This window comes from Macaca fascicularis, chromosome 2 (genome assembly GCF_037993035.2).
Source record: "Macaca fascicularis isolate 582-1 chromosome 2, T2T-MFA8v1.1".
Lineage (NCBI taxonomy): Eukaryota > Metazoa > Chordata > Mammalia > Primates > Cercopithecidae > Macaca > Macaca fascicularis.
The window spans coordinates 159,627,235-159,648,620 of record NC_088376.1 but is presented as its reverse complement, the minus strand read 5'-3'; the positions used below and the strand labels follow the sequence as shown (position 1 = coordinate 159,648,620).

The 21,386-nt window shown below is 41.9% G+C and overlaps 1 protein-coding gene across 14 annotated transcripts in view; it reads right to left on the bottom strand.

Moving 5' to 3' along the window:
• Positions 1 to 12,679: 12,679 nt before the first annotated feature.
• Positions 12,680 to 21,386, bottom strand: part of MYLK (myosin light chain kinase) — a 274,054-nt gene continuing 265,347 nt past the window's right edge. For 9 of the 14 annotated variants that reach the window (XM_015446344.3, XM_074033282.1, XM_065539126.1 and 6 more), the window contains 3 exons: positions 20,552 to 20,681; positions 18,970 to 19,101; positions 12,680 to 14,715 (listed from right to left, as the gene is read on the bottom strand). In XM_015446344.3, the coding sequence (XP_015301830.2) occupies positions 14,471 to 14,715; positions 18,970 to 19,101; positions 20,552 to 20,681 (507 nt within the window). In that variant the 3' untranslated portion in view covers positions 12,680 to 14,470. Of the gene's footprint in view, positions 14,716 to 18,969; positions 19,102 to 20,551; positions 20,682 to 20,841; positions 20,894 to 21,386 lie in introns of those variants that run through there. The other 5 variants (XM_065539127.1, XM_074033283.1, XM_074033285.1 and 2 more) reach the window with 3 other exon arrangements.

Genomic DNA, 21,386 nt, shown 5'->3' with positions numbered 1-21,386 from the left:
AGGTCGAGGCTGCAGTGAGCCTTGAGTGGGCCACTGTACTCCTCTGCACCAGACAAAACCAGAGAGAGCATGGGGGAAAAGTAAAAACGGAAACTTGGCAGAAGAGGCAGGTCTTGCGGGGGTTTGAAGTGAAATGCTGTTTGATATAAACTCCTTTATCCACATCCCTTACAAAGTCAGTAAATTCTATGATGTTTTTGTATGAGTGGAATTTTTAGTGGGAAGCTCAGAGAAAATGAAGAGGAGACAATAGTAATATAGGTTGCAGTTTGGGTGTTGTATAGGAGCTTCAAACAAACATGCTTAGCTATATTTAGATTAAATGATCACCTAGAACAGTGGTTCTCAAACTGTTAAAAGTTATTAAGGATCCTGGCCGGGCGCGGTGGCTCAAGCCTGTAATCCCAGCACTTTGGGAGGCCGAGACGGGTGGATCACGAGGTCAGGAGATCGAGACCATCCTGGCTAACACGGTGAAACCCCGTCTCTACTAAGAAATACAAAAAACTAGCCGGGCGAGGTGGCGGGCGCCTGTAGTCCCAGCTACTCCGGAGGCTGAGGCCGGAGAATGGCGTGAACCCGGGAGGCGGAGCTTGCAGTGAGCCGAGATCCGGCCACTGCACTCCAGCCTGGGCTACAGAGCGAGACTCCGTCTCAAAAAAAAAAAAAAAAAAAGTTATTAAGGATTCTAAAGAACTTTTCCTAATGTGGCTTTTAACTATGTATTATTTACCATGTTAGAAATTAGAACTAAGAAAATTTAAGATCACAAGAAAATATAAACCCTCAGAATGATCACATCGTTACACATCGGGTAGACTCTGGAAAACTCCCTTCTACATTTGTTGATGAAAAAGGGTGAAAAAGACAAATAACGAGTTAGCATTATTATTAAAATAGTATTGACTTCATGTTCCCCCTGAAATGGTCTTGGAGTTCCAAACCACAATTTGAGAACCACTGATCTAGAAAATTAGTATTTTGTGAGGTAGGATATTGACTTCTACTTCTGCTCCATTTTCTCTTTTCTCTCTAGTGTCCTGTTGTTTGCACATTGGACCTCTTCTGATTCTCTTATCTTTTCTCTCCTGTTGTTCATTGTTGTCTTCTTGTTTTTCTTCTCCTCCCCCCCACTCCTCCTCCTCCTTCCCCTTCTTCTTTCTTCTTCTTCTTCTTCTTTTCTTCTTCTTCTTCTTCTTCTTCTTCTTCTTCTTCTTCTTCTTCTTCCTCTTCCTCTTCCTCTTCCTCTTCTTCTTCCTCTTCCTTTTTCTTCTTTCTTCTTCCTCTTTCCCCTCCTCCTCCTCCCCCTGCTAATCTTCCTCCTCCTCCTCCTCTTCCTTTTTTTCTGAGACAGGGTCTTATTGTGTCACCCAGGCTGGAGTGCAGTGGTACGACCACAGTTCACTGCAACCTCGACCTCCCAGGTGGTTGGAACTACAGGCACACGCCACCACACCTGGCTAATTTTTAAAAATTTTTTTATAGAGATGGGGTTTCACTATGTTGCCCACGCTGGTCTTGAAATCTTGGGCTCAATTAATCCGCCTGCCTCGGCCTCCCAAAGTGCTGGGATTACAGGTGTCAGCTACTGTGTCTGGCCTCTTTTTGAATTTCTTCCTGGGAGATTTCTATAATATGTCTTCCAACCTAGTTCTTTGAATGCTTCTTTAATTTTTTTCATTTTTATTTTTTGTGTATAGCATCCTGTTTGGTTTTGGGTATAATATTTTCTTAAATTTCTTTGAGGATATTAATTATTGTTTTCCTCTCCTCCCTATATGATCTCTATTTCTTCCAAGTTCTTTTTAATGTTTGTTGTCTTCTTTGTCTTTTGTGTTAGAAAAATTTCCTCAAATATCTGATGGTATTTACTTGTTTGCCTGTAGTTAAGAGTGAAGCACTAAGAACTGAAACTCTGTGACTAGCTGGGGCCTGTTTACTGTGGGCCTTGCTGTAGAATGCTCAGAGTCATTAGAATGATCTTAGCACTATCTGACAAATCCATGATAATGCAGAATTCAGTTGGATGTCATTTAATGTCCATAGGGGTGTGACCCTACCATAAAGAAGGACATGAAAACATTTTGGGATTCTACCAACTCCAAAAAGGTTTTAACAGACTGTGATGGTTAATATTGAGTGTCAACTTGATTGGATTGAAGGATGCAAAGTATTGTTCCTGAGTGTGTCTGTGAGGGTGTTGCCAAAGGAGATTAACATTTGAGTCAGTGGACTGGGAGAGGCAGACCCACCCTCAGTCAGCTGCCAGCACCATCTAATCAGCTGTCAGGGTGGCTAGGATAAAAGCAGGAGGAGGAAAGTGGAAGGACTAGACTGGCTTAGTCTTCTGGCCTCCATCTTTCTCCCATACTGGATGCTTCCTGCCCTCGAACATCAGACTCCAAGGTCTTCAGCTTTTGTACTCTTGGACTTACACCAGGGGTTTGCCAGGGGCTCTTGGGCCTTTGGCCACAGACTGAAGGCTGCACTGTCAACTTCCCTGCTTTTGAGGTTTGGGGACTTGGACTGGCTTCCTTGCTCCTCAGCTTGCAGACGGCCTATTGTGAGACTTCACCTTGTGATTTTGTGAGCCATAATAAACTCCCTTTCATATACACATTTATCCTATTAGTCCTGTCCCTCTAGAGAACCCTGACTAACACAGAGACTTAAATAGGAATCCTGGGCCGGGCGCGGTGGCTCAAGCCTGTAATCCCAGCACTTTGGGAGGCCGAGACGGGCGGACCACGAGGTCAGGAGATCGAGACCATCCTGGCTAACACGGTGAAACCCCGTCTCTACTAAAAAAAATACAAAAAACTAGCCGGGCACAGTGGTGGGCGCCTGTAGTCCCAGCTACCCGGAGGCTGAGGCAGGAGAATGACGTAAACCCGGGAGGCGGAGCTTGCAGTGAGCTGAGATCCGGCCACTGCACTCTAGCCTGGGCGACAGAGCGAGACTCGGTCTCAAAAAAAAAAAAAAAAAAGAATCCTGAGGATCCAATGAAATGACCGTATCTTTACGGGTAGTTGGAAAACATTACATATCCAAGGAGAACTGAAGAAATGTAAAACCAAGTAGTGATGAAAGATGTTACCTACAATCTTTTTTGAGACAGGTTTTCCCTCTGTCACTCAGGCTAGATGCAGTGGTACGATCATGTCTCACTGCAGCGTCAACCTTCTGGGCTCAGATAATTCACCCACCTTAGCCTCCTGAGTAACTGAGACTACAGGCACACACCACCACATGCAGAAGATTTTTTTGTATTTTTGGTAGAAGCAGGGTTTCACCACGTTACCCAGGCTGGTCTCGAACTGCTGGGTTCAAACGATTCACCCACCTTGGTCTCTCAGTGCTGGGATTACTGTGCCTTTCCTAGCTACAATTTTATTTGGGGTTGCAAACTCCAGGAACAAAGGAACATTTAGGACTGAAACTCAAGGACTGGATTTTAGAGTCCAAAATGTAGTGACTACAGAAAGGAACTTAGCTTGGCAATCAGTCACAAGAAATGTTTCAGGGTGTCTTATAATTCCAAGTCTCATGCTCAGCTGAAGTCTTTGGTCAGAGTAAACTCAGCCAGCTGAGAAGATGATGTTCCCCTAAGTGGAAAGGTAATATTTCTTCAAATGAACAACTTTCTTTAACTTTATAAACTTTAGAATTTAGGAAAGTTACAAAGTAAACATATGGTATTAAATGTTAGTTAAAATCCTTATTTTAGGTACTTCTTTTTATTCTTTTTTTTAAAGATGGGGTCTTACTCTGTCCTGTCAAGGAGCAGGTGTCCCTGAGAACCCAAACATTCCAGAGAGTATCTGAGAACCTACCTGGGAAAAAAGTCCCATAACACATATAGTAGGCAAAGAGCCAGAAAATTAGTTTAAAAGCAGCATAGGGATGGGAGGCAGCATGGGTCTCTAAAGCTGTCCTGCTGCTGTCCGGGAGTACCTGCTATGTAAGTCCTAACAAACTCATCTACTTGCTCAACTGGACTTGTCTGAGTCATTGTTTGGTCTCTCGGCTCCCTCCCAGTTTGGGGGAAGGTTTTTCTATGTGATTCCAGGTTTTTCTCATTACAGGCATGGCAATACATGCCTGTAGTCCTGAGCTACTTGGGAGGCTGAGTCCAGAAGTTTGAGGCTGCAGTGAGCTATGATTGCACCACTGTATTCCAGCCTGGACGGTACCTTGCTCAAAAAAAAAAAAAAAAAAAAAAAGGCATGTTAGAGAAATAGATTAGCCTGTGATTCCAATTTAACATATAAATTGTGTAACTGACTTAGATTTGGGATTCAAGATTTAACACTTACTAAATTTATAACAGTATTGGACCATTTAAGAGAAATTAAGTCCTATTGTATTTATAAATTTAATTATTATAAGACTTATTATATTTGAGAAGTTATTTGTAGGAGCTTTTCCTGGGAAGTTTTGTTATAAGCCAATTGAAGAATTTAAAATGAAAAGGAAATTATTATATGCTGGTAATAATTTTCATTTGTTTGTTTGTTTGTTTTGAGACAGGGTCTCACTCTGTCACCCAGGCTGGAATGCAGTGAGGCCATATCAGCTCACTACAACCTCCGCCTCCTGGGTTCAAAAGATTTTCCTGCCTCAGCTTCCCGAGTAGCTGGGATTATAGGCACGCACCACCACAGCTGGCTAATTTTTTAATTTTTTGTGGAGACGGAGTTTCCCCATGTTGGCCAGGCTGGTCTTGAACTCCTGACCTCGAGTGATCTGCCCAACTCGGCCTCCAAAAGTGCTGGGATTACAGATGTGCACCACTGTACCCAGCCATGTTTGTTTTTTGAGACAGAGTCTCACTCTGTTGCCCAGGCTGGAGTGCAGTGGCACAAACATAGCTCACTGCATTCCTGGCCTCAAGCAATCCTCCCACCTCAGCCTTCCAAGTAGCTAGGATTACAGTTATTTATTACATTTATGAATATGATTTTAAAATGATTAAGGGAATTAATTAACTAGATGCTAAAAGTCCCCTTAAAAGTTAATATTGCATTTTGGTAGATTTTATAAACCTACCAAATCATATCTGCCAATTGAATTTAAAAGTTTAAGGAAGAACGGGGTTTTAAAATTTGCAGTAGGTAAAATATGAATTAAAAAGAACAAAATGGGCCGGGCGCGGTGTCTCAAGCCTGTAATCCCAGCACTTTGGGAGGCCGAGACGGGCAGATTACGAGGTCAGGAGATCGAGACCATCCTGGCTAACACGGTGAAACCCCGTCTCTACTAAAAAATACAAAAAACTAGCCGGGCGAGGTGGCGGGTGCCTGTAGTCCCAGCTACTCGGGAGGCTGAGGCAGGAGAATGGCATGAACCCGGGAGGCGGAGCTTGCAGTGAGCCGAGATGGTGCCACTGAACTCCAGCCTGGGCGACAGAGCGAGACTCCGTCTCAAAAAAAAAAAAAAAAAAGAACAAAATGGTTTCTGAAAAATTTTTCTGTGTGCAATAATTACCGTTAAATGCATAAAGTACCCACATTGACAATTTGATGAGAATTGGACGTTTTTATTGAGAAATTCCCACATGACAGTGTATGTGGGTCATTTCTCTGGATTGTCCAGTTTCCAAGAACAGTCCTTCAATCCTTTGCCTGTGTAGGAATAACCTGCGCAGGGCTGGCTTCATGGGCCAGCATCCCATGCAGTCTCACAGGGCCCTGCTCTTGGAAGGACCTCACGCTTGTTCTAATGCTCTGCTGTTGCCATCTTGAAAATTTTATTTTAAACAAGGAGCCATACATTTTTATTTTGCACTGGGCCCTGCAAATTCTGTAGCCAGTCTTGCCCTGTAGTCAGAGTTCTGGCAGCCAAGCAGTGGGAGAGGGCTGGAGTTTCAAAGGTCAGTGTGCAGACTCTCCCCAATCCCTGAGTTTTCTCAGTTTCCTCCCTCTCACCTGCCAAGTTGTGCCTGTTGTCCACAAGTCCATGGTCTCTCCAGTCCAACTTTGAAAGATCCACTTTCCTGCCAGGGTTGCGGGGAGGGACTGTCAGATGGCCATATGGGCTAGAGGAGGAGGAGATGAGGGGGCTATCTAGTTCCCCTGCTTTTGCTAATTCTGTGGTAGGAATTACCTTGCCTTTTTCATTTGTTTTTTTGAGACAGGGTCTCATTCTGTTGCCCAGGCTGGAGTACAGTGGCATGATCATAGTTCACTGAAGCCTTGAACTCCTGGACTCAAGGATCCTCCTACCACAGCCTCCCGAGTAGCTAGGATTACACGTGTGTACCACCATACCCAGCTTGAATCACCTTGTTTTTGAGGCTTTCTCCCCTGCAGACACTTGCAGAATGGAAAAAGTTGAAACTTAAAATTAATTACCAATTAGCCTATTCCAAAATTTTGCTGACATCTCAACTCTAATGTATCTCCTCTCTCATTCTTTGCCCTTGTGGGTTTATGACTTTTGTTCCTGTATTAAGGTTTTGGGAGAAACAGAAGAAAATGCAGGTGTTCAATCTGCCGGGCATGACCAGTAGTCTCAATTTAGCTTCCATAGAAACAACTACTCTTCTCCTTAGTACTCGATTTTTGTTGCTTTATGTAATACTTAATCAAATTGTATAATTACAATGACAAGTACAACTGGCGTAAATAAGTTTAAGAACAAACCCATTTTGACTCTCAGTAAATATGCACCTCAGTTAGTGGGAACAGAAGTATATGGGCATTAGTCATTTTACAGAAGAAGTGAGAGTTGTGGTTAAGTTGGGCAAGTTGGATTAAATGGAGATTAGTCAACTGAGTTTCTATTTTAAATAAATGAATATAAGGCATTCATTAAGAGGGTGTATTATTGAAAATCTAAATGATTTGACTTCTTAGACAACCAATTTAAAGAAGCTAATCTGTCTTTTTTTGTTGTTGTTTAGAAAAAAATGGGGTTTCATTCTTTTTGCCCAGGCTGGAGTGTAGTGGCATGATCACAGCCTCACCACAGCCTCAATCTCCCAGGTCCAAGCGATCCTCCCTCTTCAGCCTCCCAAGAAGCTAGGACTACAGACACATACCACCACACCCGGCTAATTAAAACACAAGTTTTTTATTTTTATTTTTTTTATGGAGACGGGGTATCCCTATGTTTCCCAGGCTGGTCTTCAACTCTTGGGCCCAAGGAATTCTCCCACCTTGTCTTCCCGAAGTGCTGAGATTATAGTCATGAACCACCGTGCCTGGCCTAATGGTCTTTTAAAAAGCCTTTAGCAAACAAATGCCTTTCTGAGGTCAGAGTCTTTTCTGCACTTTGACATGGGTAGTATCGAAGAGTCCAGAGTTAACTCCTGACTCCTGGCTCCTGCTCTATCCTAACTCCCAACAATCTCTGCCTCTGCCTTGATCTCCTAGTGGACTTTTGAGCTGCTTTGACCTCAAAGACCTTGGTTTGCATGTATGAGTCATACCTTGTGAGGCTCCCTTTCATAGGTACTTGGCTGTCCAGCCTCTAGCCTTTGGAGAATTCAGGGCAGACGGACTTGCTTTCCTATTGGCTTCCTCCTATGCAGGATGTTAGCTTCAGTTTCTCTGCTCCACATCAGTTATCCATTCTTTGCTTTCCATCTTCCAGAATTCTGACATTTTCCATCTGTCATCACCCATATTTGTCTTTATATTTGAAGAGTTTACAGCTCTTTTAAGAACATTGTTATCCCTTTACTATCAGTTTAATGAAAGTTCTGAGGGGTAGAGAATCACTGCTTCTCTTGAGTAATTCATGTGTGGCTTTCTCTCTACTATGGTAGCTTCCTATTTCCTAAGCTGATATTTTCTTGATCTCCTGATTCTTCTGAAAACAGGAGCCTCAGTTTTTAGCTTTCTAGACAATTTGAAAAAGACATCTACTCAGCCTTCAGAGCCCTATTTGTTCTGTGGTTAATATGCAGCCAGAAAGAAGTCAATGTAAGTCAGCTTTTGCAAGTATCAATTAGAACTTAGGGGATGTGTCAGGATAAAAGTTAAGTGTAATTATTTTAAGTCAAGCTAACTCTGGGAAATTTCCTCTTGATAGAAAAATAATACTCATAAGGTCAGATGAGCTTTTCTCCTTTGACTGTGAAGAAGGGAATATTTAGGGACTGGAAGTTAAAACTTTTCCTTAGGACAAGATTAAGAGTTGTAACATTTCCTAAACTCACAGCAATTGTTTTTTTGTACAATTGCATGGCACTTTCAGTTTCAAAGGTCCTTTTTTTTGGGAGGTGGATAGAACTTAAAATAATACCTTCCATCTTTAGTACAGTTGTTGGTGGGATATTGGTTCCAGGACACCCCCATAGATAACAAAATCTGTGGTTGCTCAAGTCCCTTATATAAAATGGCATATGTAGTATTTGCACGTAACCTACGCACATCTTCCTGTATGCTTTAAATCATCTCTAGATTACTTATAATACCTAATACAATGCCTACACATCACTCTTTCACATAGATTCAGTGTAGTACTAGGTGAGCAGCAAATTCAAGATTTGCTTTTTGGAATTTTGTGGAACTCCCCACCCCCAAAATATGTATATATACATATATATTTTATATATAGTTTATATATAATATATATGTATTTTATATATATATATATATATATATATATTTTTTTTTTTTTTTTTTTTTTTTTTGAGACAGAGTCTCACTCAGCCACCCAGGCTGGAATGCAGTGGTGTGATCTTGGCTCACTGCAACCACAATCTCCCGGCTTCAAGCAATTCTCCTGTCTCAGCCTCCTAAGTAGCTGGGATTACAGGCACCTGCCATCATACCCAGCTAATTTTTGTGTTTTCGTAGAGACAGGGTTTCACCATATTGGCCAGACTGGTCTTGAACTCCTAACCTCAGGTGATTTGCCTGCCTCGGCCTCCCAAAGTGCTAGCATTACAGGCATGAGCCACTGTACCTAGCCCCCCACCAAATATTTTCCATCTCCAATTGATTGAATCCATGGATTTGGAACCCATGGATACAGAGGGCTGACTGAATATAACTTTTTCACATATATATATATATTTTTTTCCTGCAGAAATGTAATCAGTTCTTTCAGACTACAGATTGTTTCTGATACATCTTAGCATCTCTGAGTGCCAGAATGAGGGCCTACCATAAGGTCAGGCACATAAAGCTCGTTTAATCTTTCTATCAACCCGTGAATGTGGAAGTACAGTTACTCTAATGTTATAGCTGTGGAAACTGAGGCACAACCTACACAGCTGTAGTAAGAGGTAGAGGTGAGAGTTAGTAACTTATTTTACAGAGGGAATGAAAATGGTGGGTAAGTCGGACAAGTTGGTTCCTAGGATAACACCAAGAGGAACTGACTCCACTGATTAACCAGGTTAGCTGCCTCCTACCCAAGTACTCTGCAGCATTTGCCTTCAGTGACAACATGTAAGGTGCTTTCCGGAGAGACAGATCTGGGACTTCATGGAGCTTGCAGAATTGGTTGTATGACTGCTGGCTAATAAGTGTTTGACACATTTGGCCTAAGACTATCTCTGAAACATACCACCTGAAGCGTGGTTGTGGAGAAGCCCCATAGTTCAATCTATATCTTAACTGTTGGAGGCTACTGATACCTGCCTTAAAGATGTTATTAATAACAAACATGAATGACCACATTGACTTAGGTTAATTTGTAACCTCCTTCTCCCTTAGTTATCTCCAGCCAAAAGAACTCTAGTCTAAGAGAGTCACAAAATATCTTGTGAAAATTTACCACAGGCCTCAAACAGAGACTCGGGGGACTGAAGTCTCTGACATGAGTGCTTCCTGCAGAGTATAAGCATTTGGAACATGGATAAGTCCTGTGGGCTAAAATCTCCGGCAAGCAGCAGTTAGAAATTCAATGTTGTCCCCAAGCACTATAGATCTCCTGAGTGTTTTGAATTCCAGTGGGAAGGGAGTTCTGATAAAAGGCAGCTGAGTTTGGAAGCATTATAGCCTCAGGATGGCTCCTCTCCCTTTTGACCCATGGTTGAGGAAATTCTGCCTCAGCAGCCTTGTCTCTCTCCCTTTCTGCATCCATCTCACTGGTGTCCCCAACCCCCGGGTACATGGCCTGTTGATCCCCCATGTGTGATCCCCCATCTCAAGCAGCAATTCCAAAGACGTTGGAGAATGTTGGCCTTGTTGGTTGTCTCATATCAGAAATAATCTGAGAGTTGCTTGTGAATTGCAGGACTATTTAGATTTTGAGGTCATAGAACTGGTACTTTTAAAATGTCTTTTATTTTTAAATTATTATTATTATTATTATTTTTAAGAAATAGAGATGGGGTCTTGCTATGTTGCGCAGGCTGGTCTTGAACTTCTGGCCTCAAGTGATTCTCCTGCCTTGGCCTCCCAAAGTGCTGGGACCACAGGTGTGCACCACCGCACCCAGCCTTTAAAATGTCTTAAAAAGTGAAAACTATATTTGAATATAAATAAAGAATTAAGAACAATACTTGAGTATTGAGACTATATTATCCAATACAATTGATGAAACTATAGACCACACTCTCTAGACTTGCACACAAGCTTTTCAGTTTTAATTTCACATAATTTGAAAACTGACATACATGTGACTATAGAGCATTTGAAATGTGACTCATACAACTGAGGAACTGAATTTTTTATTTTATTTAAGTAACTTAAATTTAAATAGCCACCTGTGAGTAGTAGCTACCATCCTGGTCACCACACATCCAGAACACGGTGGTAAGCCTGTATCAGGATAGTCTAGGTTTTGTTGCAGCCACAGAGAACCCTAAAATCTTGGTGATTTAAAAGAACAAATATTTATTTCTTGCTGGTGTTATGTCCCCATTTTGGGTTGGCTAGAGACCCAGATGGCTGCAGCAGCCACCATCTCACGCATTGCCAGTCATTATGGAGAGGCTTGTACCAGCACATAAATGCTCTGGTCCGGAGGGTACATACATAACTTCTGGTCACAGCTCACTGACTAGGACTAGTCACATGGCCCCATCTAACCAGGAAGCCGACAGTGAAGCCCTAACTCTGTGCAGAGATCCTTAGCAACAACTGCCACTGACATTATCCCCCACTTTCAAAATACAGAGAAGGAGTCCCAAGGGATAAAGAGAGTAGTGCTACTTGTGTTTTGTTGAAAAATGGAGAATTGGGTTTCTCGGAACTCATTTATTATCTCCTATGTACTCATTAGCACGGATTTATCAAAAACAGGTGAGGTGTGGAGCAAAAAGCAAATTTCAAACATTTTAACAAAAATAAAAAACCTTTACATAAATTTAGAGCTGACAACAGTCAGCATGTCTTACTAGTTGCATGTAGGAAATATCTTTTAATAAGAAGATATGCAATGCAAGGAACAATCAATGGATTTTTTTTTATATGTTTGGGATGAAAATGAATGGAAGAAAGTATATCTGTTATTTTTCTTGGTGCAGCATATAAATTGTACATTTTTCACTAGCAAGGAATAAAAAGAGTCATTTTCTTTAAAAACAATAAATTACTAGGGACATTTGTGGATTGTGATTGTCTTAAATATGAAAACACTAAACATTTATTAACTGGACAACGGATTGTTTCTTTCCAGACTACATCAAAGAATCAGAGAATTATCTAGCCCTACATTTAACAGCATGTCTTAAACTCTTTCTAGACCATCCACAATATTGCTTGAACATCTGAAGACATGGGGGACTCGCCATCTGATATCTGATAACAGACTTCCTGTAAAGCAGAACCAGTAGTTTCTTGATAACAAATTCTTCAATATGAAGATATGGATGAAGCATTTGGCTGCCAATAATGAATTGCACCAAAGTCACCAATTCAAACCATGCCCTGGTAAATAGTATTAGTGATGATGATGATGATGATGATGTCACATGTTGAAAATGTCATGTAGATTTTAGCGTTTTGAGAACGTGATACTCTATAACAGTGGTCCCTAACATTTTTGGCACCAGGGACCACTTTCATGGAAGACAGTTTTTTTCATGGATCAGGAGAGGGGGTGGTTTTGGGATGATTCAAGCACATTATACTTATTGTACACTTTGTTTCTATTATTATTACATTGTAATAATAATAAAATAATTATACAACTCATCATATATAGAATCAGTGGAAGCCCTGAGTTTGTTTTCCTGCAACTAGACTGTCCCATCTAGGGGTGATGGGAGACAGTGACAGATCATCAGGCCTTAGATTCTCATAAGGAGCGTGAAACCTAGATCCCTCACATGAGCAGTTCACAATAGAGTTCGTTCCTGTGAGAACCTAATGCTGCCACTCATCTGACAGGAGGCAGAGCTCAGGCGGTAATGCGAGCAATGGGAATCGGCTGTAAATATAGATGAAGCTTTGCTCACTTGCCCACTGCTAACCTCCTTATGTGTGACCTGGTTCCTAACAAGCCATGTACCCGGGGGTTGGGGACACCTGCTCTATAAGATGTCCTTCTAGAATGATACAGTACTAAGCTGATGCTCAAGAGAAATTTTGAACTAAATGTGTAAATTAGGCTACCTATATAAACAAGAACTTCCTAAATCATTCTGTTCCATAGTAAAACACAACCATGTAAGCCAGTTCTTCACATATACGCACCAGTGTCTGTTTTTTGTTGCCAAGAGGTATCTGTGTTCTTTACAACTGGTAGCATGGAAAGAAAGAGAAGTCTGCAAAGATTGAACAAACAGCATGCACTGTGGTATCCTTTATTTAAAAATTGTGAGCTGACTACAGTTGTAGTGTTCTCATTTACCATTCTGATGGCATAATAAACCAAGAGAACATTAACACAATTCCAAGAAGGCATTAACCTGTAACACACATATACGCCACACATGCACACACACAACATACACGCACACAAAAGTTATATTCTGAACACAAAAGTGATGGAAAAAAGCTCTGAATGCTCTAAATCAAATAAAAACCCTTTATTATAATAAACTGTGGCAATACTGTGGCTATTATGAAAAATATTGTAACTATTTTAAAAGCAAAAGGAAAAATACTGGCAGTTTGAAACTAGCAGCAAAAAGCAGATAAAAATAGAATGGAAGATAACATAAGACTAATATCAAAATTCTAATGTTGATACTGTGTAGGACTGCACTGAAGTAATTTTAAATTGGTTCTTAAGGAACTCTTAAAAAGTCCCTTAAAATATTAAATTGTTGCACCTTACAAACAGTGGAAAAGAAAAAAAAAGGATTTGGAATGTTACACACACACAGAAGAAATGTGTTAGGTCTATCAATTTTGGTCTTTGTTTATGACCTTCAAAACATTTTATAAAGAAAAAATTTAAGTGCCAATGTAGTGAAAGAAAGTTAAAAATTCCTAAAGATGCAAGTCTGAGTGCATTTACCAGGTCTAAGAATATATTTAAAGGTTAGGGGCAAGGCATGATTGATGCACATTTAAGAAGAAAAATATGGAGCCCATAAGGTAGGTCAAGTTCTTTGGAGAGTGTTGAGAATGAAGATGTATTAAACTCTGGCTATCTTGGAGGAGATTCCAAAGTACATGGAGTTCTCCAGCTCTTTATCAGTTGAAATCTGTTTCATCGTGGCCAATAGATAAGACTAACTTTTCAGCAAACTGGTTTCTCCTGTATTCAAACACAAAAATCTTTACCACACATTCAGAGCTGATAACAACACAAATAAGAATCCTGGTTTACAAAGGAAACCACATAAGCAAGGATTTTTTTTCCCATGGGTTCTTAACCAAATGGCTGAAGCTGCTAGACATCTGCAAAGAGGGGATACGTTTAGATTTCCTACTGATTTTGGAAGAAAAATATTTTCCTAAGGAAGCCAGAGTCATCCATGAGCAGGGACCTGTCTTCAGAATCTAAGAAGCATAATGTCCTTAATGCTTAAACTCATGACAAGTTGAGATCCAGAAAAACTGGCAGGTGGAAGGGGAAAGAGAAATGGAGAGTTTGAACATCTGCAGTGTACTTTGGAATAGAGTGGCTCAACTGCTTTCAGAAATGAATTGCTGGAGTACTGGGAGAAAACCCAGTTATCCGGAGTCAGGGGGTGGGGAGAGAGAGGCCTCCCATCTCCAGGGACCCTCTGGGCTGAGCTGTGGGCCAGAACCCTTGTTTTGGCCTTATTTTTCATGAGCACAGTCAAGTGGATAATTTATGACTTTGCCCAGGTAAATATTTGGTTTGGTTACTTTCTCTCTAAAATCAATTGGTCAGCCAAGTTACTGGTGTTTTCCCTAAATGAAATCTAGTGGCACTAGTATCTTAAGGTGCCAGCTAATGTAGATTAATGCCCATCAATAACGCTGCTAGGTATCAACTGCTGTTGCTGAAGAATCCACCCACAAATGACCTAACTAGATAATCTATCACACTAGGTGCTTTTACTATCTTTTTTTTTTTTTTTTTTTTTGAGTTTTAGAGAAATAGTCCTTTTAATATGACTTAGAAACTGCTTTTCTCTGGCTTTGTTTCACTCTTCTTCCTCTTCCCCTTCCCCTTCACCTTCCTCCATCGTTTCCACAATGAGCTCTGCTGTGCAGGTGGCTTCTCCAAGACTGTTGACAGCTTTGCAGGTGTACTTGGCATCATCATCCCCACAAACATCACTAATAATTAAAGAGCAGTTCCCGTCCTCATCGTAGTCTATCTGGAAGTGGCGGGACTCCCTGATTGACTGGTCATCTTTGAACCAGACAACCTCGGGGTCCGGGTATCCTGCATCACAGGGAGAGAGCACAAGTTGCAGGAACTGTTATTCAAAATTTATCAACTCATGCAAGCAACTCATAAGCTATCACTATTGATAAAGGTGGTTAAGGAAAAAATTTTCATGTTGGCCTTTATCAACTGTTTTGATATCTACATTAGAAAATGGACATGTCTTGTAAATACCAATATCTGAAACCCCAAATAGAATATGTTAAATTTGTTCCATTTCCCACACATGTTGGACTAGCACCACGTCCCACCTATTAAAAAACTTAATGGTTTTTTTTTTTTTTTTTTTTTAAAGTGATGAGTCTCACTCTGTTGCCTAGGCCGGAATGTAGTGGCATGATCATAGCTTATTGTTGCTCAAATTCCTGGGCTCAAACAATCCTCCCTTCTCAGCCTCCTGAGTAGTGGAACTATAGACATGAGAGACCATACTCAGTTAAACATCCCACCTTTCACTTTTTGAGGGGTAGGAGGCAGGGTCTCATTCTATCACCCAGGCTGGAGTGCAGTGGCATGAACATGGCTCACTGCAACTTCCTGGGCTCAAGCAATCTTCCTCCCTCAGCCTCCCAAGTAGCTGGAGCTACAGGTACACACCACCATGCCCGGCTAATTTTTTAAAAAGTTTTTTTTGTAGAGACAGGGTCTCCTATGTTTCCCAGGCTGGTCTCAAACTCCTGGGCTCAAGTGATCCTCTGACCTTGGCCTCCCAAAGTGCTGGGATTATAGGCGTGAGCCACCACACCCACCCACCTTTAAACAGAGTACTACCTGAGGCTAGGCATGGTGGCTCACACCTGTAATCCCAGCACTTTGGGAGGTCGAGGTGGGCAGGAATTCAAGACCAGCTTGGCCAACATGGCAAAAAAATAAAAATAAAAAAGAGTACTACCTGAAATACTGCTCCAACTCCAACTCTACACCTAGATCTAAATACCTTCTTAGATTGATAATACAATTTTCTTTTTCTTTTTTTTGAGTCAGAGTCTCACTCTGTTGCCCAGGCTGGAGTGCAGTAGCATGATCTTGGCTCACTGTAACCTCCACCTGATTGGTTCAAGTGATTCTCGTGCCTCAGCCTTCTGAGTAGCTGGGATTACAGGTGCGTGCAACCGCACCCAGCTAATTTTTGTATTTTTAGTAGAGACAGGGTTTCAGCATGTTGACCAGTCTGGTCTGTATCTCCTGACCTCAAGTAATCCACCCGCCTCGGTCTTCCAAATTGCTGGGATTACAGGTGTGAGCCACCGTGCTTGGCTGAAAATACAATTTTCTATCTATTTTTTTTGACAGAGTCTCACTCTGTTGCCTAGGCAGGAGTTCAGCAGCATGATCTCGGGTCACTGCAACCTCCACTATCCAGGCTCAAGTGATCCTCTCACCTCAGCCTACTGCATAGCTCAGACTGCAGGTACACACCACCACACCCAGCTAATTTTCATATTTTTTATAGAGATGGGGTTTCACCATGTTGCCCAGGCCGGCCTTGATCTCCTGGACTCAAGTGATCTGCCTGTTGAGATTACACGCATGAGTCACTATGCCCAGCCTAAATTTTCAATTTTGTATAATAGTTAAATAATTTAAATGAAAAATAAGAGTAAAAACAAAATGGGAACAAGGGATCTTTTTGGAGTGATGAAAATGTTCTAAAATTGGATTGTGGTGGTGGTTGCATGACTATAAATTCATTAAAAATAATTGAATTGTGCATTTAAAATAGGTGAATTTTATGGTATATAAATAATAACTCAATAAAGCTAATAACAGCTATATAAAACATAATTGAAAAGAGCTGATAATATTTCTAAGAAGAAGAAAGCAATATTTGTCTTAGTCTGATCCAAAGCAGGTAATTTGCCTATGGACAATTGGAAATGGACCTCACCAATGAGCCTTTATGCATTAGTCATATTTCTGCAAAGTTCAGCAATTAAAAAATAAAATACACATGCATATAAAATACATACATATTATATATGTTTAAAGTGTATGTGTGCATATATATGCACAGAAGCATTACCAACATTGTGCATTTTGGTCGCATGTACATGGCATATACATGTACCCCGCTTTTAAAGTCATACATATACATACCTTTAAAAATATACAATATATTCCACCTGACTTTCTCTTAAATGTTGGAGATGTATTTTTATAGGAAAAAACCTGTAGCCCTGATACGGTTTGGATGTTTGTGCCCCCTGAATCTCATGTTGAAATGTGATCCCCAGTGTCGGAGGTGGGGCCTGGTGGGAGGTGTTTGGGTCATGGAGGCAGATCCCTCATGAATGTCTTGGTGCCCTCCCCAAGGTAATGAGTGAGTTCTTGCTCTGTCAGTTCATGTGGATCTGGTCGTTAAAACGTGGCATGTCCTTCTCTCTCGCTGTCTCTCTTGCCATGTGACATGCCTGCTTCTGCTATGATTGAAAGCATCCTGAGGCCTCACTGGATGCAGATGCTGGCACCAAGCCAAATAAGCTTCTTTTCTTTATACATTTTCTAGCCTCAGGTATTCCTTTATAGCAATGCAAACAGGCTAATACGAGCCCTAACCAGAAGAAAAATTATACATAAGAAATCAAGAATTCTAATATTCTTTTCAATGTTTTCTCAAAACAATTTTGGAAATTGTTTTTTTGAAGTAATTAGGAACACCCAGACCATGAGGAAAATTGGGTCAGGAAGAGCTGATCATAAAGTACCCTGCACTCCCACGCCCTGGACTCTCAGTGCATAAGTTTCAATTTTGTTTTTATCACAACAACATCCATATGCTTTAATTTCTCATCAGAGCTCCAGCCAAAAGTTGCATAAATATCAACGAAACAATTCCAAAGAGAAAATTAAGTACGAAACAATCCCAAAGAGAAAATTAAGTACAAAATGATAATCATTGTGTTACTTTAAAACATTCAAAAAAGAAAAAAAAACTTCAGAAGACCCAATGCAATGGTAATGGTGAGAACTGCAAGCAGTGGCTCCAGAGTCTTCAACAGAATCCCCAGTCTGAGAATTTTCACATTATCAAAGGCAGCACATCCACTTTCTTTTAATTGAATGGAGAAAGGAAAATGACTATGGTAGGTGAAGCATTGATAAAGCACTTTGATAATATAAAGATGCAGAAGAAAAACTATTTTTTCCATTCCTAACTTTGGGTTATTTTACTCAAAAGGCATTGTCTACTCACATTGCTGGAGAATCAAAGAAAGTGGGAGGCACAGTTTGTTCTGACTGCTGTACAGTGCTATGCGGCCTTGGGAAAGTTGCCTAATAAACTGCTGTGCTCTATTTGGTCAGACCAAAATGGGCGATAACCTGCCACCCTGCTTGGCAGGTGAAAGTCATAGACTTGAAGCAAAGAGCCTGTCTTATCTTGTCCCTTCTCTTTCTAGACGGTTGTAATCTATATGAAAATGGAAACGCTTTGTGTCATCAACTTTGCTTATTTCTCAGGTGCTATGCCATGACCCCTTAAGGTCCCTTGAGCTCTGACCCCTGATGGGTCTATGGCTGCATTATTCCCAGTAGGCAGATAAGCAGCCTGGGGAAGATGGCATTGGCTGAGTGCTTTGTCCTGGGTGCCTGGCTCCCAACTGGCCTCAGTCTGAAGTCACAATGCATGCTCTCTCTCTGTACCTGCCAGTCCCACAACTTTTCCCTTTACTCCATAACATCTTTACAAGATCTAAAAGGTTCCCCTTTCTCACATATTCCCCTCACAGAATCCCCAGAGCCACTCTATGACTTAGCTATCATCTTACAGTGGAGGGATCTTAACCCAGGGGAGCTGGACCACCATCCAAGGTCACACAGCCTGTGGACAAGTAGCAGAGCCTGCCGACTCCACATCCTATGTCTTTGTGCCAGCCTTCCTTTGAGGGCCTCGTATGGGCAAGTCACATGCTTTTCAGCAGTTTGCAAAGCTCATTTCACTAAGCATGTTCCAAAGCCAGGTAAGTCCATGCAAGGCCATTTCTAAACTTAGGTCTAGTGGCTGGTGTAAGTAGGTGAAATTTCAAATGTGCCCCCTGGGGAAGTGACTGAAGGACATACCTTCAGGAGGTGGGGAGTGCAGGGCATCGCCCTTTATGAGCAGCTCCTGCTGACCCAGTTTCCCCCAAAGCTTGGCGGTTCCTCATTGTCCCAAGCTGCACAGAACTGACATCCTGCCCAGGGTGCAGGGTAGGGACCCTACCATCCAGCCACACCCTATTGACAGTGAAGAGAAGCACAGCTACAACTTACCTTCAATCTTGCAGTCAAATCTAGCAGCACTTCCCTCCACAACTTCTAAATCACGAATGGTCTTAGAGAAATAGGGTTTTACATGAGGCTTTTCCTCAGCAACAGCCTCAAGGAAAGCTTGGGACACATCTTCTATAAGACAGAGAAGAAGACCAGGTCATTTCTTCATTCCTTGTTCTCGCCTCGCCTCTAGCTTAAAGAAACTAACTTTTTAAAAAGTCGCCATGATTTAGCAAAGAAGGCAGCTTTGAGAACTGAATCATAAGCACGGCTTTCTCCTGGGGACAGGTTGGCCTGCTGCCAAATAGTTTTTGGCAGAAGAAAGAACTGTGCCCAAGCTGAGGAAATGATCAGACTCCCCCTTTCCCTTATGCTGACATGTTGAAAGAGGAAATCATCTTTAAAAAGGATTTCTGGCTGCATTTCATGCTGCTTTAGGATTCAGCTGAGGGTATCTGAGCACGGCAGGACCTCGCTGGCCTTCCTAGTCTTGGTATCCCTCTGCCCTCCTTCTGCAGCAGGTGTTCCACCTGCTTTTTAGAAGGGAGGAGCCATGTCCTAGCCGCATCTTCAGCTTCCAGTGGCTCTTGCTCCATGCTCACACTGCCTTCATGCTGTGTGACTGTGGACCAGGATGTAGGATTGGTTCAGGGAAAAACTATAACTTGGAGGGACAACTGTATCTCCTCCCTTCCCTTCAGGCTATGTCTAGGTCATCTGAGGAGGGGCAGGAGTGGCTCGGGAGGGACCAGGCCTGTGTGCTGCAGTCTCTGTCCCTGGCTGCAAGGAAGCTCCAGAGCAGGCAGCTGCTGGCCTCACCAATAACCCTACCTTTGCTCACCAAAGGGATCTAAACTCAGCTTCTCACCAGTGGATACAAAAAGCACCAGGCAGGGAGGGACAGAGGGAGTCTCTGGCCAAATGAGATAAGGGCCTGGCCCTGCAGGCACCTGAAGCAGGAAAAGGCTGGGGCTTTCACTGAGGAGATGGACGGCACAGCATCTAACACGGTGAGCAAGTAACTGACCCTATTAGTCTCCAGGAGGGGCCCTGCCAATCCCAGTCTGCCCAGTTCAAATGACATGATTCAGCAGCATGAACAATGCCAAACAAATGTGGACCATGAGAGTTAATTTTTATTTATAACAAAACCACAAAGATGGTAGAAAATAGAATATTTTGTAAATCTTACACAACTGCATGTAATTTTAATGTATTTTTGCCCATTAATATAGAGTATCACTTTTGCCATAAGAACAAAAGAAGATTTTAATAAAGTCTTTGTTAATTTTAACACAAAATATATGAAAAAGCATAACTGAGGTCATCTAGTTCTATTAGACAAATAACAACTTTCCCTCTGAAAATGGCTAAGCCTAAGGTTAAATGATTAAGAATAATTATTAGACTTAGTAACTGTCAGGGCAACTCAAAATTACTTCTGAATTTATCTTTGCAGGGCATATTAAAAAAAAAAATTAGGAAAAAAAAAAAAAGAACAAAACCAACCAAAACCTCAAAATGCCCCTTTGTTCCCCAACCCTTTCTTTCTCACTAGCTGGCTGGAGAAACTCCTCCTTACCTTCAGATTCTAGTTTTTCTGCATTGAGCGGGCTGGTTGGTGACCCTGTTGAGGATTTCCTGCCACTGAGCCCTGAGATCATTGCCATAGAGGACAGTCTTCCAATGGCTCTCACAGCATTGCCCGTTTTCTGGAAAATAGACACGGGGGTTGGACTCAGGCGTTGTCCCTGGTTCCAGCTGGGTAGTGCGAGGGGCTGCGGGGAGTAGAGCCCAGCCCCAGAGAAGCAGCTGTTCCCCGGATCAAGGACCTCCCGAGAGCCGAGGTTCTGCCAGAGGAGCGAACCCAACCTTGCTCTGCTCAGCACTGTCAGTGTGTCAGAAGATGTTCAGAGAATGGAATGGGGCCTGGAACTGATGTGTGCGTTAATGTGACTAAACAAGGTCAACATGAGACAAAAACCCTTTTCATACAGTGCTTCAACTCCCATAAAAGGGATAGTTTATATAAAGCAACTGCAGGCTGAGACAGCTCCAAAGACTTATTGCTGACTGGGCCTAGCGGGGCTGTTTCTCGTAAAACAATGCCAGTGATGTGATTATAATTGGCCAAGAGAATAGTTACTACGGATCCCACAAGTCCTGATGCAAAAATAATCATGATAATAATAACAGAGCATCCTGTTGACCTTGGGCAAGTCACTTAACCACTGTGAGCTTCAGTTTCCTTCTCTAGAAGGAGGCGGCTGGACAAGATGATCTCCAAGGTCCCATTTAGCTCTGTTTATAATTCAGAGACTTAAGTGATTTGGAGAAACACTCTGGCTGGCCCCAGCACAAGTCTACGATGCAGTGAAGCTCTGGAGGGGAGCTCTTCCCTGGTGTGCATTCAGGCA